Source organism: Protopterus annectens, chromosome 4.part0 (assembly GCF_019279795.1).
Source record: "Protopterus annectens isolate FY-2018-M chromosome 4.part0, PAN1.0, whole genome shotgun sequence".
Classification (NCBI taxonomy): domain Eukaryota; kingdom Metazoa; phylum Chordata; order Ceratodontiformes; family Protopteridae; genus Protopterus; species Protopterus annectens.
This window is the reverse complement of record NC_056733.1, coordinates 564,930,352-564,953,619: the sequence shown is the minus strand read 5'-3', so window position 1 is coordinate 564,953,619 and position 23,268 is coordinate 564,930,352. Positions and strand designations below refer to the sequence as shown.

The 23,268-nt window shown below is 43.7% G+C and overlaps 1 protein-coding gene across 7 annotated transcripts in view; it reads right to left on the bottom strand.

Moving 5' to 3' along the window:
* The window catches only part of GIT2 (GIT ArfGAP 2), a 1,410,467-nt gene that overhangs the window by 255,275 nt on the left and 1,131,924 nt on the right, over positions 1 to 23,268 (bottom strand). For all 7 annotated transcript variants that reach the window (XM_044068490.1, XM_044068492.1, XM_044068493.1 and 4 more), the window contains one exon: positions 2,965 to 3,153. In XM_044068490.1, the coding sequence (XP_043924425.1) occupies positions 2,965 to 3,153 (189 nt within the window). The remainder of the gene's footprint in view (positions 1 to 2,964; positions 3,154 to 23,268) is intronic.

The window sequence follows — 23,268 nt, the reverse complement described above, 5'->3', positions numbered from 1 at the left end:
CTATCTCTTTACTATTGGCAAAATCTAGTAAAGCAGAAATTTTCTGTTTCAAAAGTTCCAAAGTGTGCTGTTGATATTTTAACATATGGAACTGACAGCTGAGAGCCCTTATAGTTAAAGTTGCAGAGGTATATACTTTTTTTTACCCCATCTGTCTAGGGCCCTGGATTCTTTGTCTGAGGGAGTAGGATTATTTGCAAAGGTAGTCTTAACTCCCTTAGTCCCTGAGTAATCACCTCTGATTCTGCTATAGGATTTGTGTAGAGGAATTTATGTGAGGCAGGTACCCTGTAGTACCCGTCAGGTTTTCTGGGGGCAGGTGGAAGGGTGTCAGGAGTAAGGCTTGGATTCTTGGTAAACATCATCTACCACTTCCAAGATGGGTGGATGGCCAGAGGCCTATGTTGGGGTAGGTCCAGAAACTCTCAGTATTTTCTTGGATTGAGGGAAATCTGTTGATTCCCATTGAAAGTGTTCCCTGAGGGTGTGGTGGGTTTTCCCAAAGGAAAAGTCCTCTGGAGGTGATGCAGAAGGAATAGATACTTCTGCATCTGAGTCTTCATAGGCAATAAGAGGATTTTCCTCTTCAAAAACAGAGGAGTCACATCCCTCTGAATCTAAATCTGAATGGATGTCTGGTGTGGAATGGAGACTTTTTGCTGTTTTCTTTGGAGTGTGTCTAAGTCTGGCCTGAAGGGTATCCCTCGGTGTCATTGGTGTGTTAGTCGGAAGAGAGGGCGAAGGGCTTGAAGTGAAATCCGAAGTGTGAGTGGTATCCTTGGAAGCTGGTGCCTTAGTGACTCCGGACCCAATCGAGGGCAAGACAGGCGAAGGCTTGTTAGACTATGCAAACATCTGCAGCTTACAGGACTCCTAAAGGGTCTCAGTAGAGGCCTGCGAAGTAATCGAGTCAGGCATCAGGGGCTATGAAAGCGCCTCACTGAATTCCGAATAACTGATGACCCATTTAGCGGTGGTGTCATCGGAAGGGTTAGCCTTATGTAGTCTGTTTCTATCCTTATCTTTATGTTTTTTCGGAAGATCTGTGGTTCGCTGATTGACGGATGCCATATCGGTAATCAGAGATGGAAGATGAAAATAACTGGCCACAAACAGAGCTCTACGACAAATAATTCTAGCATTAAAGAGGGCACAGAACTGACAGTGGGGTATGTCGTGATCTGGGCCTAAGCAAGTGACACAGTAAGAATGGAAGTCTCGGTGTGGTATTTGCTTTCCACAGGCGAGACAGTTACTGACTTTTTCAGACATCGGTTAGTGAAAGAAAAAGGAAGGATCCCCAACGGGGAACTTAGCTTTAGACGTTTTCAGCTGAAGTTCAAAATCTGGAAACAGCTGACCGGCACTGTTGCAAATTGCTTCTGCTATGGGCTCCACAACAAGAAAGACTGAGGTAATGACATCGCCTGCTCTCCTTTATAGCTCGGACGACCTGACGTCACTCAGCAAGCAACAGCAGCCGATGCACAAAACCTTGACTCTGGTATTCAGACCGACTGAGGGCTACCACAGCATGGTTAACCCAGTGGTGAAGACGGCAGTACTGACAAACTAAGAACATCTGTGTAGACATAGTAAGGCCTTGCTGAGTCTAACTATGGTGCTGCCCAAAAAAGCAATTACTGGAAAATGTAAATCAAAGTCTAAACTAGCTGTACTAGAGGTAGTTAATATAGTAACAGATATAAAACAACTGGAATTCGGATATTTGGAAAAAGAGTAGGAGCAAATTACACAGAAAAAAATGGGAATTATGGGAACAAGAACAATACATGCAGAGGAGGAGAAATGACATTTAAAAGACGGCAGAATTTGAATGAACTATGTAATGTCTTGACTGACAATGACTGGATAGATTATAAATGATGTATAATGTTTGCAACTAAAATTATGTCAATATAGTTTGTGATGTATAATATTTGCAACTGAAATTATGTCACTATGCTTTGTTTTCATTTATATAAATACATGATTACCTATGTCATACATGATAATGTAATAAAGATGCATCATGTTTAAAAAATTAAAATAAAACGGTTTCCTCCTTTAACAGATTTGTAAAATACATCTGTTCTGAAGAGTACAGCTTAAAGTGCACAATACTTATGGAACTGACATTTTCTGCTGCATTTGATACAACTGCCGCAAAATGATTTACATTTTTAATTTATATTTGTCTAACTGCTGCTTCGTCTTTGCTTTTATGTTACTGTACATCCCATGGCTTCAACCACACTAATAATTAAAGGCTATAGACTGCTTATGGAAAAATGTGGAAAAAGTGAAACATTCAGGCAAAAAAGATGTTTTTGTTGTAGTGATTAGCATGCATCAAAGCAGACTGCTTTCTCTGAGTGAAATCCTAGTGTTTACGTAATTTACTACTGTAGGCTTCATAAAGAATCTAAACAAAAAACATTCATAGTTCTGAAACAGAACCCTTAAAAAGAAATGCAGTCTTCAGGCAGTAAAACTTTCCTCAGAGATCAAGTGCATCTGACCACACATAAAATCATGCAAGCTGCAGTAACAAAAAAAAATTTAATCATCATCCAAGTTTACATGGGTGTTAAGTACCATATCCTAACGTTGCATGTGTTCTGTGGTGGGTACGGTTGTTGATTCTAATGTTGAAGCTACCTCCATGGCCAAATGTACCCTTAAATTTTACAATCAGATACTAAACATTAACTCAAACTGTAGTAATGTAGAAGCCCAATAAAAAAATATTTCTCGATATACATTCTGTAGACATTTAGTACACATTAATTTCATTTGAACTTTTTTATTAACTTAAAAAGTTAATACTTGTTTGACTACTACAAAATTTCAGAAATTTTTGTCCCATCATAAAAGTAATAAATTGCTTACCATTATCTAATGTCACGCAGCCTACAAGGTATTTATAATTCTTAACATCACTATTAAATGAGAGCTTTTTACCTGTCCTGCTTGCTCTCCTGTGCAGCTCGAAGTAGCTCTTGAATATTTTTGGTGATTTGCTCTGTTTTCCGAATGACATCCTCAGTGCTTGGCACAGATGAATCGGGCTCCAAACCAATAGAATCCAGTGTAGGACTAGATCCCTCAGTTTGCCATCCAGTAGTCTTTGGATTGCCTATTCGAAAAGTTCTATAAGCAAACAGAAATAGTCAGTGAAGACAGAAGACACTGATGTACCCCTTTAGAATGCTCAGCTAACTTCTTTACTGATGCTTAATGATAGACTTTTTAAACAACATGTACCTGCTTGCCATAGTTTTTATAACTAGCACATATTTGCACTGCAACAGAATCCAACTGTGTGATGAGAAATTTTATAAACTGATAACTATGTACACATCCAGTACTTGCAACTTCAGAAAACCATTACTGAGTCACAGGGAGTAGATGATTCACAGAACTATGGCCACTAAGCATAAGCAGTTAATGACTCAGTATAGGCTGTTTACACTTAACACCCTCCCTTTCCCACATCCCCCACTGCTGCAATTTGCAATCTAAAAATGAAAAGAAATCAATGCTTGGTTACAAAGCAAATGACATTGTGTAACACCAGCTGTCTAATAATCTCACTGTAAAAGTGTAGATGCTTAAATACAGACATAACTGCTGCAGTGCAATTCATCATACATGGGAATTAAATGCAGGCAGACTTTTAGCCATCGGACTACTTTAGAGCTCTGGGCATCCCTGGTTTAGCCTGGGCCCCTACCAATATGGAGGACGTCAGCAGGATCCCTGTTAAAAAAAAAGGCAGAGCGGCCACTATCATCTTATTTCTCTTTTTATGAAAAGGGGACAGGCAGTCCTCAGCAAGGATAACAGAGAGTAGAGGCTTGAGGGCAGGTCTGGGCACTGGTCCAAAAGGATAGAACCCTCCTGTCCAACAAAGGAAAATTGGTAGAAGGCAGGAAATGACAGCAAGAGTCCCAAATTGAGAGTTCCTAACCAGGACAAAAGAGGGCTGGAGGGGGTGTCTGTACAACAACACTGATCCCTCTATTCAAACTTCAACTGCCATGATGAGCATATGGGTTCTGTGTCTGCACAAACCCAAAGTGGCAGCTTTCCAGAACTCAGAATCCCCTCCCTCTGACTCTTGGTGGAAGGGATTTGCCCCTCCTATCAGGGGAAGCCTAACTCCTGCTACAGAAAGTCACTTATTTAGGCTTTTAGTGCTAAGTATGAAGAACCACAGAGAACCAGAAGCAATAATTGCCTGAAACCACCCAATCAGCAGCCATAAAACACAAACAATTGAAGCCAACCAATAGCAGAATAACAATGGATGCCATCGAACTACATATAAAAAAAGAGTGATGGCGTATGAGTGCTGCCACTCAAGCAGTGCGAAATTCAAATATCTTGTTACAGAAAAGTAGGACTTGCACAACTGTAATATGTTCATCATTCACACTGCCTCAGTGGCATATGGGTAGATTTCCAAAGCTTATTCTACATGGGGAAAGATAAGGATCCAGGAGCCCCTGGAGAATGGTTCTCATAAAGCCTATTCTAGAACATGAGAAAGAATCCAGTCTGTAGTGTTTTGTAAAGGTATGAACAGAGACCCAGGTTGCTGCCTCTAGAATGCTTCTAGAGTCCACTCCTTTCCACTATCCACCTGAAGAGGATAAGGCTGTAGTATAATGTAAGTTAACGTTGCCTGGACAAGCTTTATCATGGTGGAAATAACAAAAAGAGAACAACAGAGGACAACCAATGAGCAATTATTTGCTTACAGACAGGCTGATCCTTCTTAAACCCAAAACAGGAAATAAACAGCTGTTTGGCTTTCCATAAGTGCTTAGTTCTGTCAAGGTAGTACCTGAGCTACCAGTGCACATCCAAGGTATGTAGAATCTTCACTCCCTTGTTTTTAGGCTCTGGAAAGGAAACTGGGAGATGATGGCTAGATTCAAGTGAATTCAGACATAACTTCTGGCATGAAAGGAGGATTTGTGAATAAAACAACCCTGTCCTTGTGTTAAATCAGAGAAGGTCTACCATTATTGATAGCCTGCAGCTCAGGGACTCACCTTACAGATATCAGAGTGATAAGGATAACAGTTTTCCAAGTGATGAACTTCAAATCAGCTTTTGAGAGGGACTGAAATGTAGCACTGCTTTCATAAACTGTTGACCACAAAGTGAGACACAAGAATATCATCTACGGGCAGAGAAGCTGAAACAGTGCCAGATGTGCATTGAGAGATGCATAAGATAAGCCATTGTTGAGTAGCTCACATAACTATTTTAAAACCAGAGACACAGACACCATACCAGGCCCTCTGATATTGGTTAGGCAACAGCTAGAAAATGTTTTCCACTTCTAAACATAAGATTTTCTAGTTGCAAGTTTGCCTCCTTCAATACCTGCTGCACATCCTCAAGGCACATGTGCCTAAAAGGTATTAAGACAGAATCACCCAGGCTGGTGCCTAAAAGGTATTATAGGTTCATAGGCTGGTACTAGGCTATCGGCCCCAGGGCCTATACAAGCCTAGCCATAACAATTCCCTGGATATTTTTTCACACAATATTTACTTCCCTGGACCCCGGTGTCTATCAGGGTGACTGATGTGATCCCCAGGGTGAATTTCATCTCTCTCATCCAATCATCAAGGTTCCTTTTGAAGAGGGCCAAGGAGGTGCTCTTGCTTGACATGTACAGGCAGTCTATTCCAGAGTATGGGGAGTCTCTGGGTCAGGAACCTATCCCTCCAGCATGTTTTGTTCATTTTGATGACGAGGTTTAGATCCCTGGAGCATGTGGCTTTGAGGGATTGGGATTTCTTTAAGTGGAGCATGTTCAGCAGCTCAGGGTTTGACATGGCCTTGTATGATAAGCAGAGATCGCCTCTGAGTAGATGATATGCCACAGAGTATAGCTGGAGTATTTTTAGATTGTCAGTATTGGGCATCTGCTTTAGGCCTGTGATTCTTTTAGTGAGGTATTTCTGCGGCCTTTCCAGCTGTTGCAGATGTCTTATGAGGTACATACCAAACGGGGCGTTGTACTCTATAATGGGTCTAATGAGGGATGAGTACAGTGGGACAATGACCTCCTTTTTTCTGGACGAAAAGCCCTTGGTGATGAGGTGTGCCACATAGAAGGATTTCCTGACTGTTGTGGCGATGTGGTTATCGAAGGTGAGACCACTGTCCATCTGTATCCCTAAGTCGCTCATCACACTTTCTGTGTTTAGTGTACTGCCACCTATGTGGTAATTCATGGGTACATGGTTTTTCCCAAAGGGGATAACTATACATTTCTTGGCATTAAGCTTCAGCCCATGGCTCTGGCACCAAGCATCTGTTTCTGTAAGGCCCTTTTGTAGAATATCCACATCATTTGGGGATTCAATAATGGCTTCCAGTTTGCAGTCATCTACGAACTTTGTTAGCCAGAGTCCCTTAGTGTTAGCCTGTGCTTCAGAGAAGTAGATGCCAAACAAGAGCGGTCCCAGGACTGAACCCTGAGGTACTCTATTTGTCAATTGTCTGGATCTGGATTTGGAGTCAGCTACTTTTACAGTCTGGGTTCTGTCAGAATCATCCAGGCTGGTGCCTAAAAGGTATCAAGATAGAATCATCTAGGCTGTTAGTAGCAATTGCTCTATATTGGGGTGCACCAGTCACTTCTGACACTGAGAGAAAAGATCCAGAATGTGAGGAAATGTGTGGTAATTGCCTTTGGCCAATGCCAATAAAAAGAAGAAAAACTTTGCCTGGGCCAAAAGGGGTCACCACAATGATCTTTAGTAGTCCTTTCTGAATCTTCAAAAATACCTTGGGTATTCATGGAAAGGGTGTTAATGCATAAAGGAACATTCATGTCCAAGTGAACGAGAATGCGTCTGCCCTCCAAGCATGGCTGCAGGAAAGTCTCGAGAAGAATTTTTCCAAATGTCTGTTTTGAAAGGAGGAGAACAGAACTGTTTGAAGTGCTCCTCATATCTAGACCAAATCCAGACAGTCCTCTGTCCTGAGCTTTCACTAGTGAGGGCCCATCCAGGATCTACAAAGTCTGCCTGCCACCGTGTCTTACTCAGATGGGAGATATGAGACCTGAAGCATCACAGAATGCTGCAAAGCTAGCTCCCAGGCCATCATTGCCAACCGGCAAAGAGGGTACAACCTTGTACCCCTGTGTTTGCTCACATACCACAAGACTGTGATGTTGTCTATGACAAATAAAACGGGACTTGCGTGAAGGTGGTGAAGAACGTTTAAGGCCTGAACCACTACTAACACTTCTTTGATGTTTATGTGCTTTGTAGAATTTGAAAAACCCCATTTACTTTGCATCTTGGACAGTGCTCCCAGTGAAAAATCTGATGAAAACATCTGGACGGAGTAAAACGGGGTCTGAAGGGAGAAGGATAAATTTGGAATGAGAGACCAATTGGTCCCCCCCAACACACACTAACACTAGCTTCAAAAATTCCAGCACTGGTACCTAGAACTCTAAGAGACGCAGGTGCTGGGTCCAACACTTTTATTTTTTTTTTTTTTTTTTTTTTTTTAAGTATATATCCATTCAAAGAATTAAGTGAGTAAAACCAACACACAGTCCAGCCTCAAAAACAGATGAAAATAAGATAAACTGTTCAGTAAAATAAAACTTTACTGGAATAGATAAGCGCATTTGCAATATAACTTATTGCTTCATTAGAATGTCATTCACTAACAAGATATCACACGACATAAACCTAATATAACCAACCAAATACAAGTAACATGAACCCAACTCTCCAATCAAATAACTTGCATCATTACAAAGCAATTCTCATTAAAACAAACAAATAAAAAAAATACAGGTTCAAAACAGATGAAGCACTAATGTATACCTCTCATTTTTAAAAATGGTTTTAAAACAATTGGATCATTCAATCCCCTGCCCCTATCAGCACACATTCTGATAATCCATTTAGCTTCAACAGATTTGGTGTAAGTTCTAACATCACCCTTGCAATCGCTTTCTTTGAACACATCCAATACCATAAATTTAAATGTATGATCTCTACCCATATGTTTGACATGTTTTGCCAGGCATTATTGGATGACAAAATCCTAATGTGATAAATATGTTCTTTTATCCACTGCCTCAGTGCCCTATGCATTTTACTCAAGTAAAATGCACTACAGAAAGTACAGTTGTGTACACATCATAAATGTAGATGTTTGAGTGTATTCACTGTTGCAGTCATCACACTTGGGTTATCTGCCTGCAGGTAGCCCTCAGTCGGCCCGAATACCAGAGACTTAGCATTTCTGTGTTGGTTGCTGTCGCTCCAGGACTGATGTCAGGTCGTCAGGGATATAAAAACAGGCAGCCAATGCCATTACAATCAGTTTTTCTTGCCCCATATGTCAGAAGCCCCCCAAATAGGGAGCTAAGTTATGGTGGGGAAAACACCACCAGTAAAAAGAAAATACCAATACCCTTGAAGGGGGTGAGTAATAGGCATAGAGAGGAGAGACAGTGAGTGAGACAAGGGGGCTGGAGGGAGGGAAACCAGGACTGCAACAGTGAATACACTCAAACATCTACATTTACGGTAAGTGTACACAACTGTACTATGTTCTTCGTGTTTCACTGTTGCAGTCATCACACTTGGGTAGATTCCCAAAGCTGAAGAAGGGTGGAGGCAGTCAAGAAGAGTTAGGGCTGGCTAGTGTGCCTTGCAAGACTGCTGTTGCAAAACTGCCCTGGATTTGGAAAAGATAGGCAGTGGTAATGCTGACTGGAGGTATTCTCCTTGAAGGCAAACTAGCCGAGACGTCAGAGAACGAATACATGTTCATTTTATTGGGTCACTGGTTTGTGGTTTTATTTCCTGACTGTCTGCCTGAATCAGCCAGTCGTCCAAGTATAGGTAAATTTGTATATTTCTCTGTCTGCAGTAAGCAATAGCTGGAGCCAAGCATTTTGTGAATACTCTGGGAGCAGTGGCTAAGCCAAAGGGAAGTGCAGAGAACTGATAATGCATAGATCCTACCCTGAAGCGTAGATATTTCCTGCATGACTCCCTTATAGGGATGTGCAGATAGGCTTCTTTTAAGTCTAGGGTGACTAACCAGGCATCTTTGGCTAGCATAGGTAGAAGCTGCTGCAGAGTGAACATTTTGAATTTTGGTACCACCAGGAAGGTGTTGAGAATTGAAAGATCTAGGATTGGGCGCCAAGTGCCCTCTTTTCTGGGTACCAGAAAAAGTCTGGAATATAATCCTTGACCTATCTGTTCTGCAGGAACAGGTTGAATTCCCCTTACAAACAGCAGGGATTGAACTTGGTTTTGTGCCTCTGCCCACTGGTTTGGAGGAAGGTCTGGGAACCCCTTTTGGGGATGGCAGTGAGTGGAAGTAAAATTTGTACCCCTGAGATACAATTTTGAGGACCCATCTGTCGTTGGTGATGGAAATCCAGTTTTTTTGCATGAAGGGCAAATTTTCCTCCTAGGGGCACCAGCAGTTGGGCAGAGGTGGGGAGTGGAGTTGAGAAGTCATGGGAATTCTTTCCATAAGGGAGTGGCTTAGCACTCCCTGCTTTAGAGGTGGAGGCATTCCATTGCTTAGATCTCTGCAATATTCTGGGAATGTAGTCTGGGGGGTCTGTTTCCCCTGGGTCTAGTTTGAGATGGCCTTGAGGGGGCTGGAAAGGACCAATGTTTTAAGGGGCAATGCCTACTGAATCTAGGAGGCTGTACTTGCAAGAATTCTTTGACTGTCTGCATAGATTTAGCTTTTTCTTCCATCTTTTTAAAACCCTCTTGGTGCCAAACAGATTGTACTTGTTCAAAGGAGCGTCTAATAACTTTGGTTTGACATGGTCTGGCAAGGTCTGCTCCTTAAGCCAAGCATGCCTTCTCAGTACAGAACCAATGACTGCTGCCCTGCAAGATGCTTCTAGGGCATCAAAGCCACACTGCAATGTATGCTTGCTGACTTGGCTTGCAGAATGCATAAGCTCTTGCAATTCTTTATTTTCTGCACAGTCTGTAAAGGTAGCTATTTTTGCTTAATAAGTTCCATAATATGTTGTTGATACTCCAGCATGTGAAACTGCACTTCAAAGCTCTAATGGCGAGAGTTGCAGAGGTATATACTTTCTTACCTCATCTGTCCAAAGCTCTGGAATCCCTGTCCGAAGGGGTGGGATTCTCAGCTGTGGTTGCTTTGATACCTTTAGGCCCCTGGAAAATGACCTCTGGGTCAGCAGTAGGATTTTTGAAAAGGAATTTGTAAGAGCCATGTACTCTGTAGTACCTGTCTGGCTTCCAAGGAGCAGGTGGTAAGGTATCAGGAGTAAGACTGGATTCCATAAAGACATCATCAACAACTTCCAGAACTGGGGGTATTGCTAAAGGCCTATGTTGTGGCAAGTCAAGAAATTCTCTGAGTCTCTTTTTGTACTGAGGATAGTCTTGGCATTCCCAATGGAAATGCTCTCTTAAAGTATGTAAGGTTTCACCTAAAGAAAAATCCTCTGGAGGAGAGGCAGAGGGAATTGATTCCTCTGCATCAGAATCCTCATAAGCAGATAAGGGCATGTCTTCATAATCAGAACCCTCACAGTCTTCGGACTCTTGGTCTGTTGAAGCTGCTGGGGACTGATCTCTTTCTCTTAGCAGAGTTAGGCTGACTTCCCTAATCAGCATAATAAGGTCTTCTGCCATTCTAAGCATTTGATGTTGTGGCAAGGGAGCAGGGGAGCAGGTGCATGCACTTTGGTCGTCAGTTTTCTAGGCGTAGCGCGAACCTTTGGGCTTAGAAACTCAGTAGTTTTAGACAGAACTGAAGTCGTTGGTTTGTGTCGAACATTGATAGAACGAAGAACTTCCTCAGAAGCTGGTGCCTGCTCAGCGGCTCTGGACCCATCCAAGGTAGACACATCAGCAGGTTCCATAGTCTAAGAAGAGTCCCGCGGCATACAGGATGCCAAACTGATCTCGGTAGAGCCCTTTGAATCCACTGAAGTGGGCATCACGGGCTGTGAAAGCACCTCACTGAGTAATGGCGAACTGGTGACTAGCTTAACGGAATCATCGTCGGCAGCTTAGGACCTGTGCGGTCTGTGTCTGTCTTTATCCTTACGTTTTTTCGGAATATCGGTAGTCAGATGGCTTAACGAAGCCATTTTGGAATACAGAGATCGAGAACGAAAGTATTTAGTGACAAAAAGGGCCCAACAACGAATAGTTCGGGCGTTGAACAAGGCACAAAAAGTACAGTTGTGTACACTTACCATAAATGCAGATGTTAGAGTGTGTATTCACTGTTGCAGTCATCATATTTGGGTAGATTCCCAAAGCTAAGTATGGGAGGAGGAATTTAGATAGCATTAGGGCCAGCTATAAGGCCCTGCAAGACTGCAGTGGCAAAGCCAGCTCTGGATTTAGAGAAAACTGGCAGATGGTAATGCTTGGTGAAAGGATGTACAGAACTCCAGGTAGCAGCTTCTAGGATGTCCCTGGTAGGGACACCTCTGAGAAAGGCTGTAGAGGTAGATGCAGCCCTGGTTGAGTGAGGTCTGATCCCCTGTGAGATAGGTTTTCCATGGTGCTTGTAGCAGAAATGAATGCAATGGTATATCCATTTGGAAATGGTTTGCTTTGAAATAGCCTTCCCCTCTGCTCCTGTAGTAAACGCCACCAGTAGTTGGTCAGATTTCCTTTGAGGTTTAGACCTGTCCAAGTAGAATCTAAGTTGTCTGTGCATGTCTAAGGAGTGCAGTATCCATTCCCCTTTGTTCTGTGGGTTAGGAAAGAAGGTTGGCAAATGAATAGACTGATTAAGGGCCACACTGGACACCATCTTGGGCATGAAGGAGGGATTGGTCCTGAGGGACACCATGTCTGCATGAAAGATGATGAAAGGCTCCACTGCCATGCGGGCCTGTAATTCAAATACCCTTCTTGCTAAAGTGATTGCTAAAAGGAAAGCTGTTTTCCAAGAGAGGAATTTTAAATCTGCAGTGGCAACTGGCTTGAAAGGAGGAAGGGTGACCTTTTCCAATACAAAGTTAAGGTCCCAGGCTGGAGTAGGGGCTCTCCTGGGTGGTCGTAGACTTTTGGCCCCTCTGAGGAACTGTTTAAGCAGTGGATGGGAGAAGAGGGGAGGTTCTGTGTAACAATGAGCTGAAATGGCCGAGGCGTGAATTCTGATGGAGGAGAAAAGACAGGCCCTTGTGAAGCATCTCAGTTAAGTATTGTAAAATCTGAGGTAAATTGGGCACTGCTGTGCTCATCCCTTGAGACTGGTTCCAGGCACAGAATCTTTTCAATTTTTCAGCATAAGATTTTCTAGTACTAGGCCTCCTTGCCTCTAAAATTATATCCATCACTGGTTTACTGAGGGATGGTAAAGGAGAGATTAGGTAATTAGCCAGGCTGCTAGGTTCAGTGTATGAAGCTGAGGGTGCAGAATCTGGTTCTCCTGCTGAGACAATAGGGTAGGAGTTCTGAGGCAGGTGCCATGGGGTACCAGTGTTGGCGTGGCCAATCTGGTGCAATCAAAATTGTCCTTGGTTGGTCTTGTTTGATCTTTAGTAGCACTTTGGAGAGCAGAGGCAGAGGAGGAAAGACAAACTGATAGTTTTTTCCAGCTGAAAGAGCATCCACTTTCCAAGCTTGTTTGTGGTGAGTCCTAGTGCAAAATTTGTTCAATTGATAGTTCTGGGGGGAGGCAAACAGGTCTATATCTGGGCTCCCCATTTCCTTGTCAACATGTTGAAAATCCTTGGTTCCAGCTTCCACTTGTGTGGGTTCATGAGGTTTCTGCTTAGTTCGTCTTAGTTTTCCTGGCAGGAATTGAGCTTGTAGATGCACTTGGTAGCCCAGGGCTGTGTTCCACAATGCCATGGCTAGTCTGCATAGGGGTAAGAATGTGTACCCCTCTGCTTGTTTATGTACCACATAACAGTGGTGTTGTCCATCTTTACCATTAATTGTCCTGGAAGAATGTCGTCCTTGAAGGCGGTCACAGCATGCTGTACAGCTAACATTTCTTTTTGATTGATATGCAAGTGCATTTTACTTGGGTTCCATTTGCCCTGAATGCACTTCCCTGCCAGGTGAGCCCCCCCCATGCACAATCTGATGCGTCTATTGTTAAGGTTTGGGCGGCAGGGGGTGGTGTGAATGGCACTCTTGTTTTGGAGGCAGGCCTCTGCCCACCAAAGAAACTCTAGGCGCAGGCAAGGTATGATAGGAATCATTGCTTCTAGATCCTGAGAATGTTGACAGCATAGGCTTTTTAGATACCATTGTAGTTTCCTCATATGCAGTCTTCCATATGGAATCAGAAGAATGCAGGAGGCCATGAACCCCAAGGCTTGTAGTATTTGCCTTGCAGATAGTAGGGTTTTTGTGGCCACTTGTTTGAAGTGGGTTGTCAAATGAATTTGTTTCTCTGGCGTGAGGAAAGCCATCTGGGAAGTTGTATTCAAGCTTGCTCCCAGGAATATGATTTGTTGACAGGGTACCAAGGTGTGATTTCTTTTCATTTATGGTGTACCCCAGACAAGTTAGCACCCTTTGTACAAAGGCCAGATGATTCAAAAGTATGTCCTGGCTTTCTGCCTGAATTAAACAATCATACAGGTATGGGTATATTTAAATATTTCTTTGCCTGCAAAATGCGATCACTGGGGCTAGGCACTTTGTGAAAACCCTGGGCGCAGTAGATAAGCCAAAGGGCAGTGCAGAGAACGGGTAGTGATTGTAGCCTGCTTTGAAGCGTAGGTTTTAAATAGAGTGTTACCATCCAGGCATTTCCTAGCATAGGAAGCAACTGGTGAAGAGTCAGCATCTTGAATTTTGGAATCACCAAAAGGGTGTTTAGAGTAGATAGGTCCAGAATAGGATGCCATGATTTGTCTTTTCTGGGTACCAGGAAAATTATTGAGTAGAAACCTTGTCCTTTTTCCTCTTCTGGTACAGTTTGAATAGCCTTTATGTTTAAAAGAGAGAGTATTTGCTTTTGAGCCTCTGCCCACTGATTTGGGGGTAGATCTGGCCAACCTTTTGGCTTTGTAATGTGTGGAAATTAAATCTGTATCCTTGGGACACTATATTTAAAACCCATTTGTCCTGAGTAATGAATTCCCAGTTTTTGGCCTGCAGACCAATCTTTCTCCCTAAAGGAGCATTCAGTTGAGAAGTGCTTGGAAGTTTTAAATCAAGTCATTGAGACAGTTTTCCATAGGGGGGAGTCTTACTACTCCCAGATATGGAAGCGGAAGCCCCCCACTGCTTAGTCTTGTGCGTACCCTGGGACTGAAACCTGGGATTTCTGCTGTGTCTGGGTTTGGATTGAGAAGGCCTGGAAGGAGCCGGAAAGGACCATTTCTTAGAGGGCCAATACCTACTAAATCTAGGAGGCTGAACTTGTAAGAAATCTTTAACAGTTTGCATAGATTTAGCTTTATCTTCCATCTTTTTAAGAACTTCCTCAGCTTTGCTGCCAAACAGGCGGTCCTGATTTAAGGGAGCCTCCAACAGTTTAGCTTTAACATGATCTGGCAAAGATTGCTCCTTAAGCCAAGCATGCCTTCTGAGTACAGACCCAGTGACAGCAGCCCTGCAAGAGGCCTCTAAAGAATCAAACCCACATTGCAAAGTATGTTTTCCAACCTGTTCTGCAGAATGCATTAAACCCTGTAATTCCTTATTTTCAGCAGAGTCAGGAATCAACATCATTTTCTGTTTAACCAATCCAATAATATGTTGTTGATACTTTAACATATGAAACTGACAGTTTAAGGACCTAATGGCCAAGGTTGCAGAAGTGTAAACCTTCTTACCCCATCTATCCAGTGCCCTGGAGTCTCTATCAGAAGGGGTAGGGTTTTTGGCAGTAGAGGCCTTAATGCCCTGTGAAATAGTCTCTGGATCTGCAATAGGATTTTCAAAAAGGAACTTGTGAGAATCAGGAACCCTGTAATATCTGTCAGGTTTCCTGGGAGCAGGAGGCAAAGAATCAGGGGCCAAACTAGATTCCAAAAAGGCATCAACAATGTCTAGTACAGGGGGTATAGCTAAAGACCTATGCTGAGGCAAGAGTAAGAAATCCCTAAGCCTCTTTTTCGAGTCAGAAAAATCCTGGCTTTCCCAGTGGAAATGCTCCCTTAGTGTGTGCAAAGTTTCACCAAAAGAAAAATCCTCTGGGGGGGGGGGCAGAGGGAATAGAGTCCACTGCATCAGAATCCTCATAAGTAGATAAGGGTAAATCCAGATCAGAAGAATCAGAAAAATCAGAATCCTGGTCAGAAGATTCATAAACAATTTCAGTCCTAGTTCTCTTAGAAAAGGGTGGTTGGTTTCCCTGTATTAAAGTTATAAGATCTTCACCCATTTTTATCATTTGTTTTTTAGGCATAGAGGCCTGAGCATGCAGCCTGGGCATCAGTTTTCTAGGCATGGTTCGAGGTTTAGGCCTTAAAGAAGAAGGAGGTGTCAGTTTAATATACAAGTCGTTGGCCTGAATACACCCTCAGAAGCCGGTGCCTGCACAGCGGCTCCAGACCCATCCAAGGTAGAGACATTCGCAGGTTCCACAGTTGAAGCATCTTGCGGCATACTGGACTCCGAATGGGTCTCAGTAGAGGCTTGCGAATCAGAAGTAGCGGGTATCAGGGGCTGCGAAAGTGCCTCACTGAGTACTGGCGAACTGGCGACTGGCTTAGGAGAAGCATCGTCGGCAGCTTTGGACCGAGGCGACCTATGTCTGTCTATCTTTCCGTTTTTTTTTTTTAATTCTGGTAGTCGGATGGCTTACAGATGACATTCCCAGATAATTGAACTGACAACCAAAATATTTAGAGGTGAAAATATACCAACAGATAGTGCGTTGATTAAATAAAGCACAAAGCCGACAGCAAGGTACGTTGTGGTCAGGTCCTAGGCAAGGAATACAGTACGAATTAAAATCTTTATGAGGTATTTGCTTTCCACAAGAAATGCAATTATTAACTTTTAGTGATATCGGTAAGGAGCAAGAAAAAGTTTCCCCAATGGGGTACTTCGCTTTAGTTGAAGACTTTGGTTCTGAAACTCGAAAACAAAACTTTCAGGAGTCTGCCGACTGGCACTTGCGAACTGCTTCTGCTTCGGGCACCGTATGGCAAGAAAGACTGATGTAATGGCATCAGCTGCCTGTTTTTATACCTCTGACGACCTGACTTCAGTCCTGGAGCGACAGCAACTGACGCAGAAATACTAAGTCTCTGGTATTCCGGCCAACTGAGGGCTACCTGCAGGCAGATGACCAAAGTGTGAGAACTGCAACAGTGAAACACGCAGAAAGTACAGTTTTGTACCTACCATAAATGTAGATGTTAGAGTGTATTCACTGCTGCAGTCATTACACTTGGGTTATCCTGCCGTCAGGCGGTCCCGCAGTCGGCCAGAGTTCCAAAGCCTTGGTCCAGTGTCGGTTGCTGTCGCTTCTTCCCTGACGTCAGTGCACCAGGGGTATATAAGATGCAGCCGACGCCATTTTTGTTCAGTTTTTCTTGCCCCAGATGTCAGGTGCCCCCAAATAGGTAGGCAATACATATTGCTAATAAAACATACATAAAAAGTAAAACCAAAACCTTCAGTTATCAGCAAATACACCACATAGGTAGTACAGGGTAGAAAGGTACAGATAAGTCCCAGCTAAGAAAGAGGGGATGGAGGGAGAGTAACCTGGACTGCAGCAGTGAATACACTCGAACATCTACATTTATGGTAGGTACAAAAAGTACAGTTTTGTACCTACCATAAATGTAGATGTTCGAAGATCCACATTGCTGCAGTCATAACCTGTGGGTAGTCCGCTGTCCTCGGTCGGCCCGAATACCAAAGTGTTAGGCTGGCGTCGGTCATGGTCGCTCAGATCTGACATCAGTACGCCGTGGTACTAAAGCGCATGACCGACACCATATCCTCAGTCTTTCTTGCCCCAGATGTCAGAAGGCCTTAAAAAGAAAGGCCATAGCCAAAAATAGAAGAATACCCAATCACAAAAATAGCAACAAGAGATACACCACAAACCACACAGCCACCCCAAACTACAGAGGGGAAGGAGGGAGGGTAAATTAGACTGCAGCAATGTGGATCTTCGAACATCTACATTTATGGTAGGTACAAAACTGTACTATGTTCTTCATCTCACATTGCTGCAGTCATAACCTGTGGGTAGAATCCCAAAGCAAAGGTAAAGGGAGGTCGGTAAAATCAAATAGCATTAGGAGCTGCTAACATGCCCTGTAAAACTGCAGTGGCAAACCCAGCCCTAGATTTGGAATAAAGAGGAAGATGGTAATGTTTAGAAAAAGTGTGCAGTGAACTCCAGGTAGCTGCCTCCAAAATATCCTTAGTAGCTACTCCCCTTAAAAAAGCAGTAGAAGTGGCAGTAGCCCTAGTGGAATGAGGTCTGATTCCAGCCGGAACCTCCTTACCATGATGAGAATAATAGAAATCAATGCAATGCCCAATCCACTTAGAAATAGTTTGTTTTGAAACAGGTTTTCCTTGAGACCCCAAGGCAAAAGAAATGAATAACTGTTGGGACTGCCTGAACCCTTTAGTTCTGTTCAAATAATAACGCAACTGCCTGTGAATGTCCAAAGAATGCAAAATTTTCTCCCCCTTATTTTGGGGATCAGCATAAAATGTAGGCAGATGAATAGATTGGTTTAAGGCCACATTAGAAACAACTTTAGGCATAAAAGTAGGATTAGTACGTAGTGAGACCCTATCCTTATGAAATATCAGGAAAGGTTCAACTGCCATTAGAGCCTATAATTCAGATACCCTTCTAGCAGACGTAATGGCCAACAAAAAAGCAGTCTTCCAAGACAAAAACTTCAACTCTGAAGTAGCTGCAGGTTCAAAAGGAGGTAAAGTGAGCTTTTCCAACACAAAATTGAGATCCCAGGAAGGAGTAGGAGCTCTACGTGGGGGTCTTATGTTCTTTGCCCCTCTAAGAAATTGCTTGAACAAAGGGTGAGAAAATAATGGTGGGTCACAGTCATAGTGAGCAGAAATGGCTGCAGCATGAACTTTTACAGAGGAGAAAGACAAACCCTTGTCTAATAATTCTGTAAGATACTGAAGTGAAACACTGAAATTAGGCACTGAAACATCAAAGCTCTTTGTTTTGCTCCAAAGAAAAAATCTCCTCCACTTATCAGCATAAACTTTCCTTGTACTAGGCCGTCTGGCCTCCAAAATGACATTCAAAACTTGTTGAGGAAGCTGCGACCCCCCCAGGGTCTAAAACAGAATACGCCAGGCTGTCAGATGCAGGGACTGAATCCTGACATTGCGGAAATGATTGCTTGCCTGGGACAAAAGGTGTGGAATTAATGGCAAAGGCCAAGGAGGCTCCCGTACTAAAGTCCTCAGCAGAGGGTACCAGTGCTGCAGTGGCCAATCTGGAGCTATCAGAATCATGCAAGGCTTGTCCTGCCTGACCTTTAGGAGCACCTTGGGAAGGAGAGGCAGAGGGGGAAAGGCATAAACGTGAAGGTTGTTCCAACTGAATGATAGAGCATCCACTTTCCAAGCTTTTGGGTGAAACAGATTTGTACAAAACTTTGGCAGTTGGTAATTCAGTGGAGAAGCGAACAGATCTATGTCTGGAGTCCCCCATGCCACCGTCAACTGTTGAAAGACATGAGGATCCAATTTCCACTCGTGGGGATCCACCATCTGTCTGCTCAAAACATCTGCTAAGGAGTTCTGTGCTCCTGGCAGAAACCTTGCCTGAAGGGTGAGGTGCAAACTGAGAGCAGTCTCCCACAAAATCATAGCTTGTCTGCAAAGAGGGTACGAATGGGTACCCCCCTGCTTGTTGATGTACCACATGACTGTTGTGTTGTCTGTCTGAATCAACACTTGTCCTGGGTGAAGTAAATCCTTGAAAGCCATCAATGCAAATTGGACTAACATCTCCTTCATGTTGATATGCAAATGTTGTAGTCTGGCAGGCCACGTGTCTTGAACCCATTTTCCATTGAAGTGTGCTCCCCAGGCCATGTCTGAGGCATCTGTCGTTAAGATCTGACTCGCCCCTGGTCGGGTCACAGAGAGTCCCTTGTTTAGGTGACATTCCTGAGCCCACCACAAAAATTCCCTTTGGATGCAAGGTATCATCTGAATGACAGTGTCCAAATCGTGGCAGTGTTGAGTCCATACACTTTTGAGATACCATTGTAGCTTCCTCATATGCAATTTGGCATTGGGAAGCACCAGAATACAAGATGCCATGAACCCCAAGGCTTGAAGGACTGTCCTTGCAGTCAGCCTGGACCGTAGAGACAATTGTTGGAAGTAAAGGGTAAGATTTCTTTGTTTGTCCGGGGTCAAAAATGCCATCTGAGAAGCTGTATTCAGTCTCACACCCAGAAAGCACATGTCCTGAGAGGGTACTAGACTGGACTTTGTTTCATTCACAGAATACCCTAGGCACCTTAACACTGCCATAACATACTGTAGATGGTGAAGTAACTTGACTTTGTCTTGAGCCAGAATCAGGCAATCATCCAAATAAGGATAGATTTGTATCCCCCTTAACCTTAAGAAGGCTATCACCGGTGCCAGGACCTTTGTGAACACCCTGAAGCAGTAGATAAGCCAAAGGGCAATGCAGAGAACTGATAATGTAAAGTCCCAGCCAGCAGGAACCTCCTGCAGCTGGGCCTGATAGGAATGTGAAGATAAGCCTCTTTGAGATCCGAAGTTACCATCCAGTGATCTTTGCCTAATAGAGGCAGAAGTTGTTGCAAAGTTAACATCTTGAATTTTGGAATGTCCAGGTATGTGTTGAGAATAGACAAATCCAGAATTGGTCTCCAAGTGTTTCCTTTCTTTGGTACAAGAAACAGGCGAGAATAAAATCCTAGGCCTACTTCTGACGGAGGGATCTTCTGGATAGCCCCCATTTTGAGAAGTAAAGAAATCTGTTTGTGAGCCCCCACCTTTTGCTGAGAAGGAACGTCTGGCATGCCTTTGAAAGGAGGCAAGGTGTGAAAATAAAACTTGTAGCCTCGATGTATAATGTCCAACACCCATTTGTCCTGAGTGACTAAAAGCCAATTTTTCCTGAAATGTGCCAACTTTCCTCCCAGAGGAGCTGCCAGACAGGAGGGATCTGGCAGCTGGAGATACAGGTCATTGAGTCTGTTTACGAAAAGGCTGACCCCCTGCCCTCACCTGAAGATTGTGCAGGGGAACTCCACATCCTAGGCCGGAAAGAACCTTGAGCATGAGCTCTGCCCCTAGACTGTAAATCAGAAGAAGGATAAGCTCCATCCCTTAGTAGGCCAATTTCTGCTAAACTTAGGGGGCTGCACCTGTAAAAAATCCTTAACTGTTTGCATAGACTTAGCTTTGTCTTCCATTTTCTTCAAAAATGACTCCACAGGAGAACCAAACAGAACTTCAGACAGGGGAGCATCAAAAATTCGAGCTTTAACATGCTCTGACAAATTCTGATCCTTAAGCCAGGCGTGCCTACGAATAACTGATCCAGTGGCAGCCACCCTGGAAGAGGCCTGAAGAGCATCAAAACCACACTGCAAAGAATGCTTACCCACCTGATCAGAGGCATGAACTAAATCCTGCAATTCCTTACACTCAATGCCCTCTGCCAAAGCATCTACCTTAGATTTCAACTGACTTAGGAGAAAGTTCTGGTACTTCAGCATATGAAACTGGCAATTCAAAGCCCTCATTGCTAGAGTGGAAGAGGTATACACTTTTTTACCCCACCTATCCAAAGCTCTAGAATCTTTATCCATAGGAACTGGATTCTTTACAATAGAAGCCCTGACACCCTTAGGTCCCTGGCTAATAGTTTCTGGGTCAGCTCTCGGGCTTTTATACAAATATTTATGAGCCTCAGGCACTCTAATACCTGTCTGGCTTGACCGGGGCAGGAGGCAAAGAATCAGGATTAAGGGAAGCTTCAGAGAAAACATCCTGAACAACATCCAAAACAGGGGGTATAGCCAAGGGCCTATGCTGTGGTAAAAACAAAAATTCCCTAAGTCTCTTTCTAGAATCTGAGAAATCCTGACCTTCCCACTTAAAATGCTCTCTCATGGAATGCAGGGTTTCAGAAAAAGAAAAATCCTCTGGGGGGGAAGCAGAAGGACTAGAATCCTCTGCATCTGAATCAGAATAAGGAGGAAAATCCTGAATGTCTTCAGCCGAAGACTCCGAGTAATCTGAAGAATGCTCTAATCCTTCCACCTCTGGCTCCACCCTAGGCCTCTTATCTGGAGGAGGCAAAGAACCCCTGATTAAGGTAATTAAATCTTCTGCCATTTTCAGCATATGCTTTTTAGGTACAGAACCTGCAGAACTAGGGCTGACGCCAGAGGAAGACAAACCAGGCCTGACCTTGGAAGGTACCTTAGAGACAGAAGTAGAAGGCCTAACCACCTTATGCAAAGGAGGGACTACAGAAACCTGAGAGGCCCCTCAGCCTGACCCGACTCCTGAGAGGCCACATCCTGCAAAACTAAAGGCTCCCCCTGAGACTCAGCTGAAACCTCGGCTGGATCCACAGATTCCACCGTGGTTTCTAAAGAACCGGCGTCCGTAACGGACGACTCATCCTGTTTGGACTTTAACGATTTTTCCTTGCGCTTCTTAGCGGTAGCGGGCGTCGGAGGATCCGACGGCATATTGTAATTACACCGCTTACCGAAGACAAGCCTAGCACAATCTAACCTGCGTTTAATGGTGCGCTTATTAAATCTAGCACAAAAGCGACACCCGACTACGTTGTGCTCAGGCCCCAAGCAAGGAATACAAAGAGTGGTAATCCCTATGAGGTATCTGTTTCCCACAAGAAATACAATTATTCACTTTTTCTGACATCCGGATTTAACTGAGGCAAGGAAAGACAAAAATATTCCCCAACGGGGTACTTAGCCCAACTTGGTCTTTGGTCTGAAACTCAGAATACGAAAATTTCAGGACGCCGAACGGCACTTGCAAAAACGCTGCTTCTGCTACGGACCATGCGGCAAGAAAGACTGAGGATATGGCGGTCATGCGCTTTAGTACCACGGCGTACTGACGTCAGATCTGAGCGACCATGACCGACGCCAGCCTAACACTTTGGTATTCGGGCCGACCGAGGACAGCGGACTACCCACAGGTTATGACTGCAGCAATGTGAGATGAAGAACATCTGTACTATGTTCATCATGTTTCACTGCTGCAGTCATTACACTTGGGTTAAATCCCAAAGCTGAGGTAGGTTGGCTGGTTCTATAGAGGATTTGGGGTGGCTATGAGGCCCTGCAGCACTGCAGTGGCAAAGCCAGCTCTGGATTTAGAATAAAGAGGCAAGTGATAATGTTTGGTAAAGGTGTGCACTGAACTCCAAGTTGCAGCTTCCAGGATATCTTTGGTAGGTACTCCTCTAAGGTAGGCAGCTGAAGTGGCTGTTGCCCTGGTGGAATGTGGCCTAATGTTGCTAGGTACAGTTTTCCCATGCTGTGTGTAGCAGAAACGGATACAGTGTCCTATCCACTTTGAAATGGTCTGCTTTGAAATAGCCTTTCCCTCTGATCCTGCAGCATATGCTACAAACAATTGCTCAGTTTTCCTGAAAGCTTTTGTTTTGTCCAAGTAGAAACATAGCTGTCTGTGTATGTCCAATGAATGCAGAAGTCTCTCCCCTTTATTCTGGGGATTTGGATAAAAAGTTGGCAAGTGGATAGTTTGGTTAAGAGCCACACTGGAGACCACTTTTGGCATAAATGAAGGGTTTGTTCATAAAGAAACCCTGTCTTGGTGGAAAATGATGAAAGGCTCCACTGCCATTAGTGCCTGTAACTCTGAGACTCTTTGTGCTGCGGTTATTGCCAGAAGCAGAGCAGTTTTCCATGACACATATTTTAATTCTGCTGAACTGGCTGGCTCAAAAAGAGGTAAAGTTAGTTTTTTCAAGACAAAATTAAGGTCCCAAGTTGGTGTTGGTGCTCTCCGGGGCGGTCTTATGTTTTTAGCTCCTCTGAGGTACTGTTTTAACAATGGATGAGAGAAAATAGGAGGGTCTGTGTTGTAATGAGCCGAGATGGCAGAGGCGTGGATCTTAATGGATGAAAAGGATAGGCCTTTGTCCAGCATCTCAGTTAAGTATTGTAATATCTAAGGAATATTTGGGACAAGAGGGTCAAAGCTTTGAGCCTGGTTCCAGGCACAGAATCTCTTCCACTTTTCTGAATAGGAT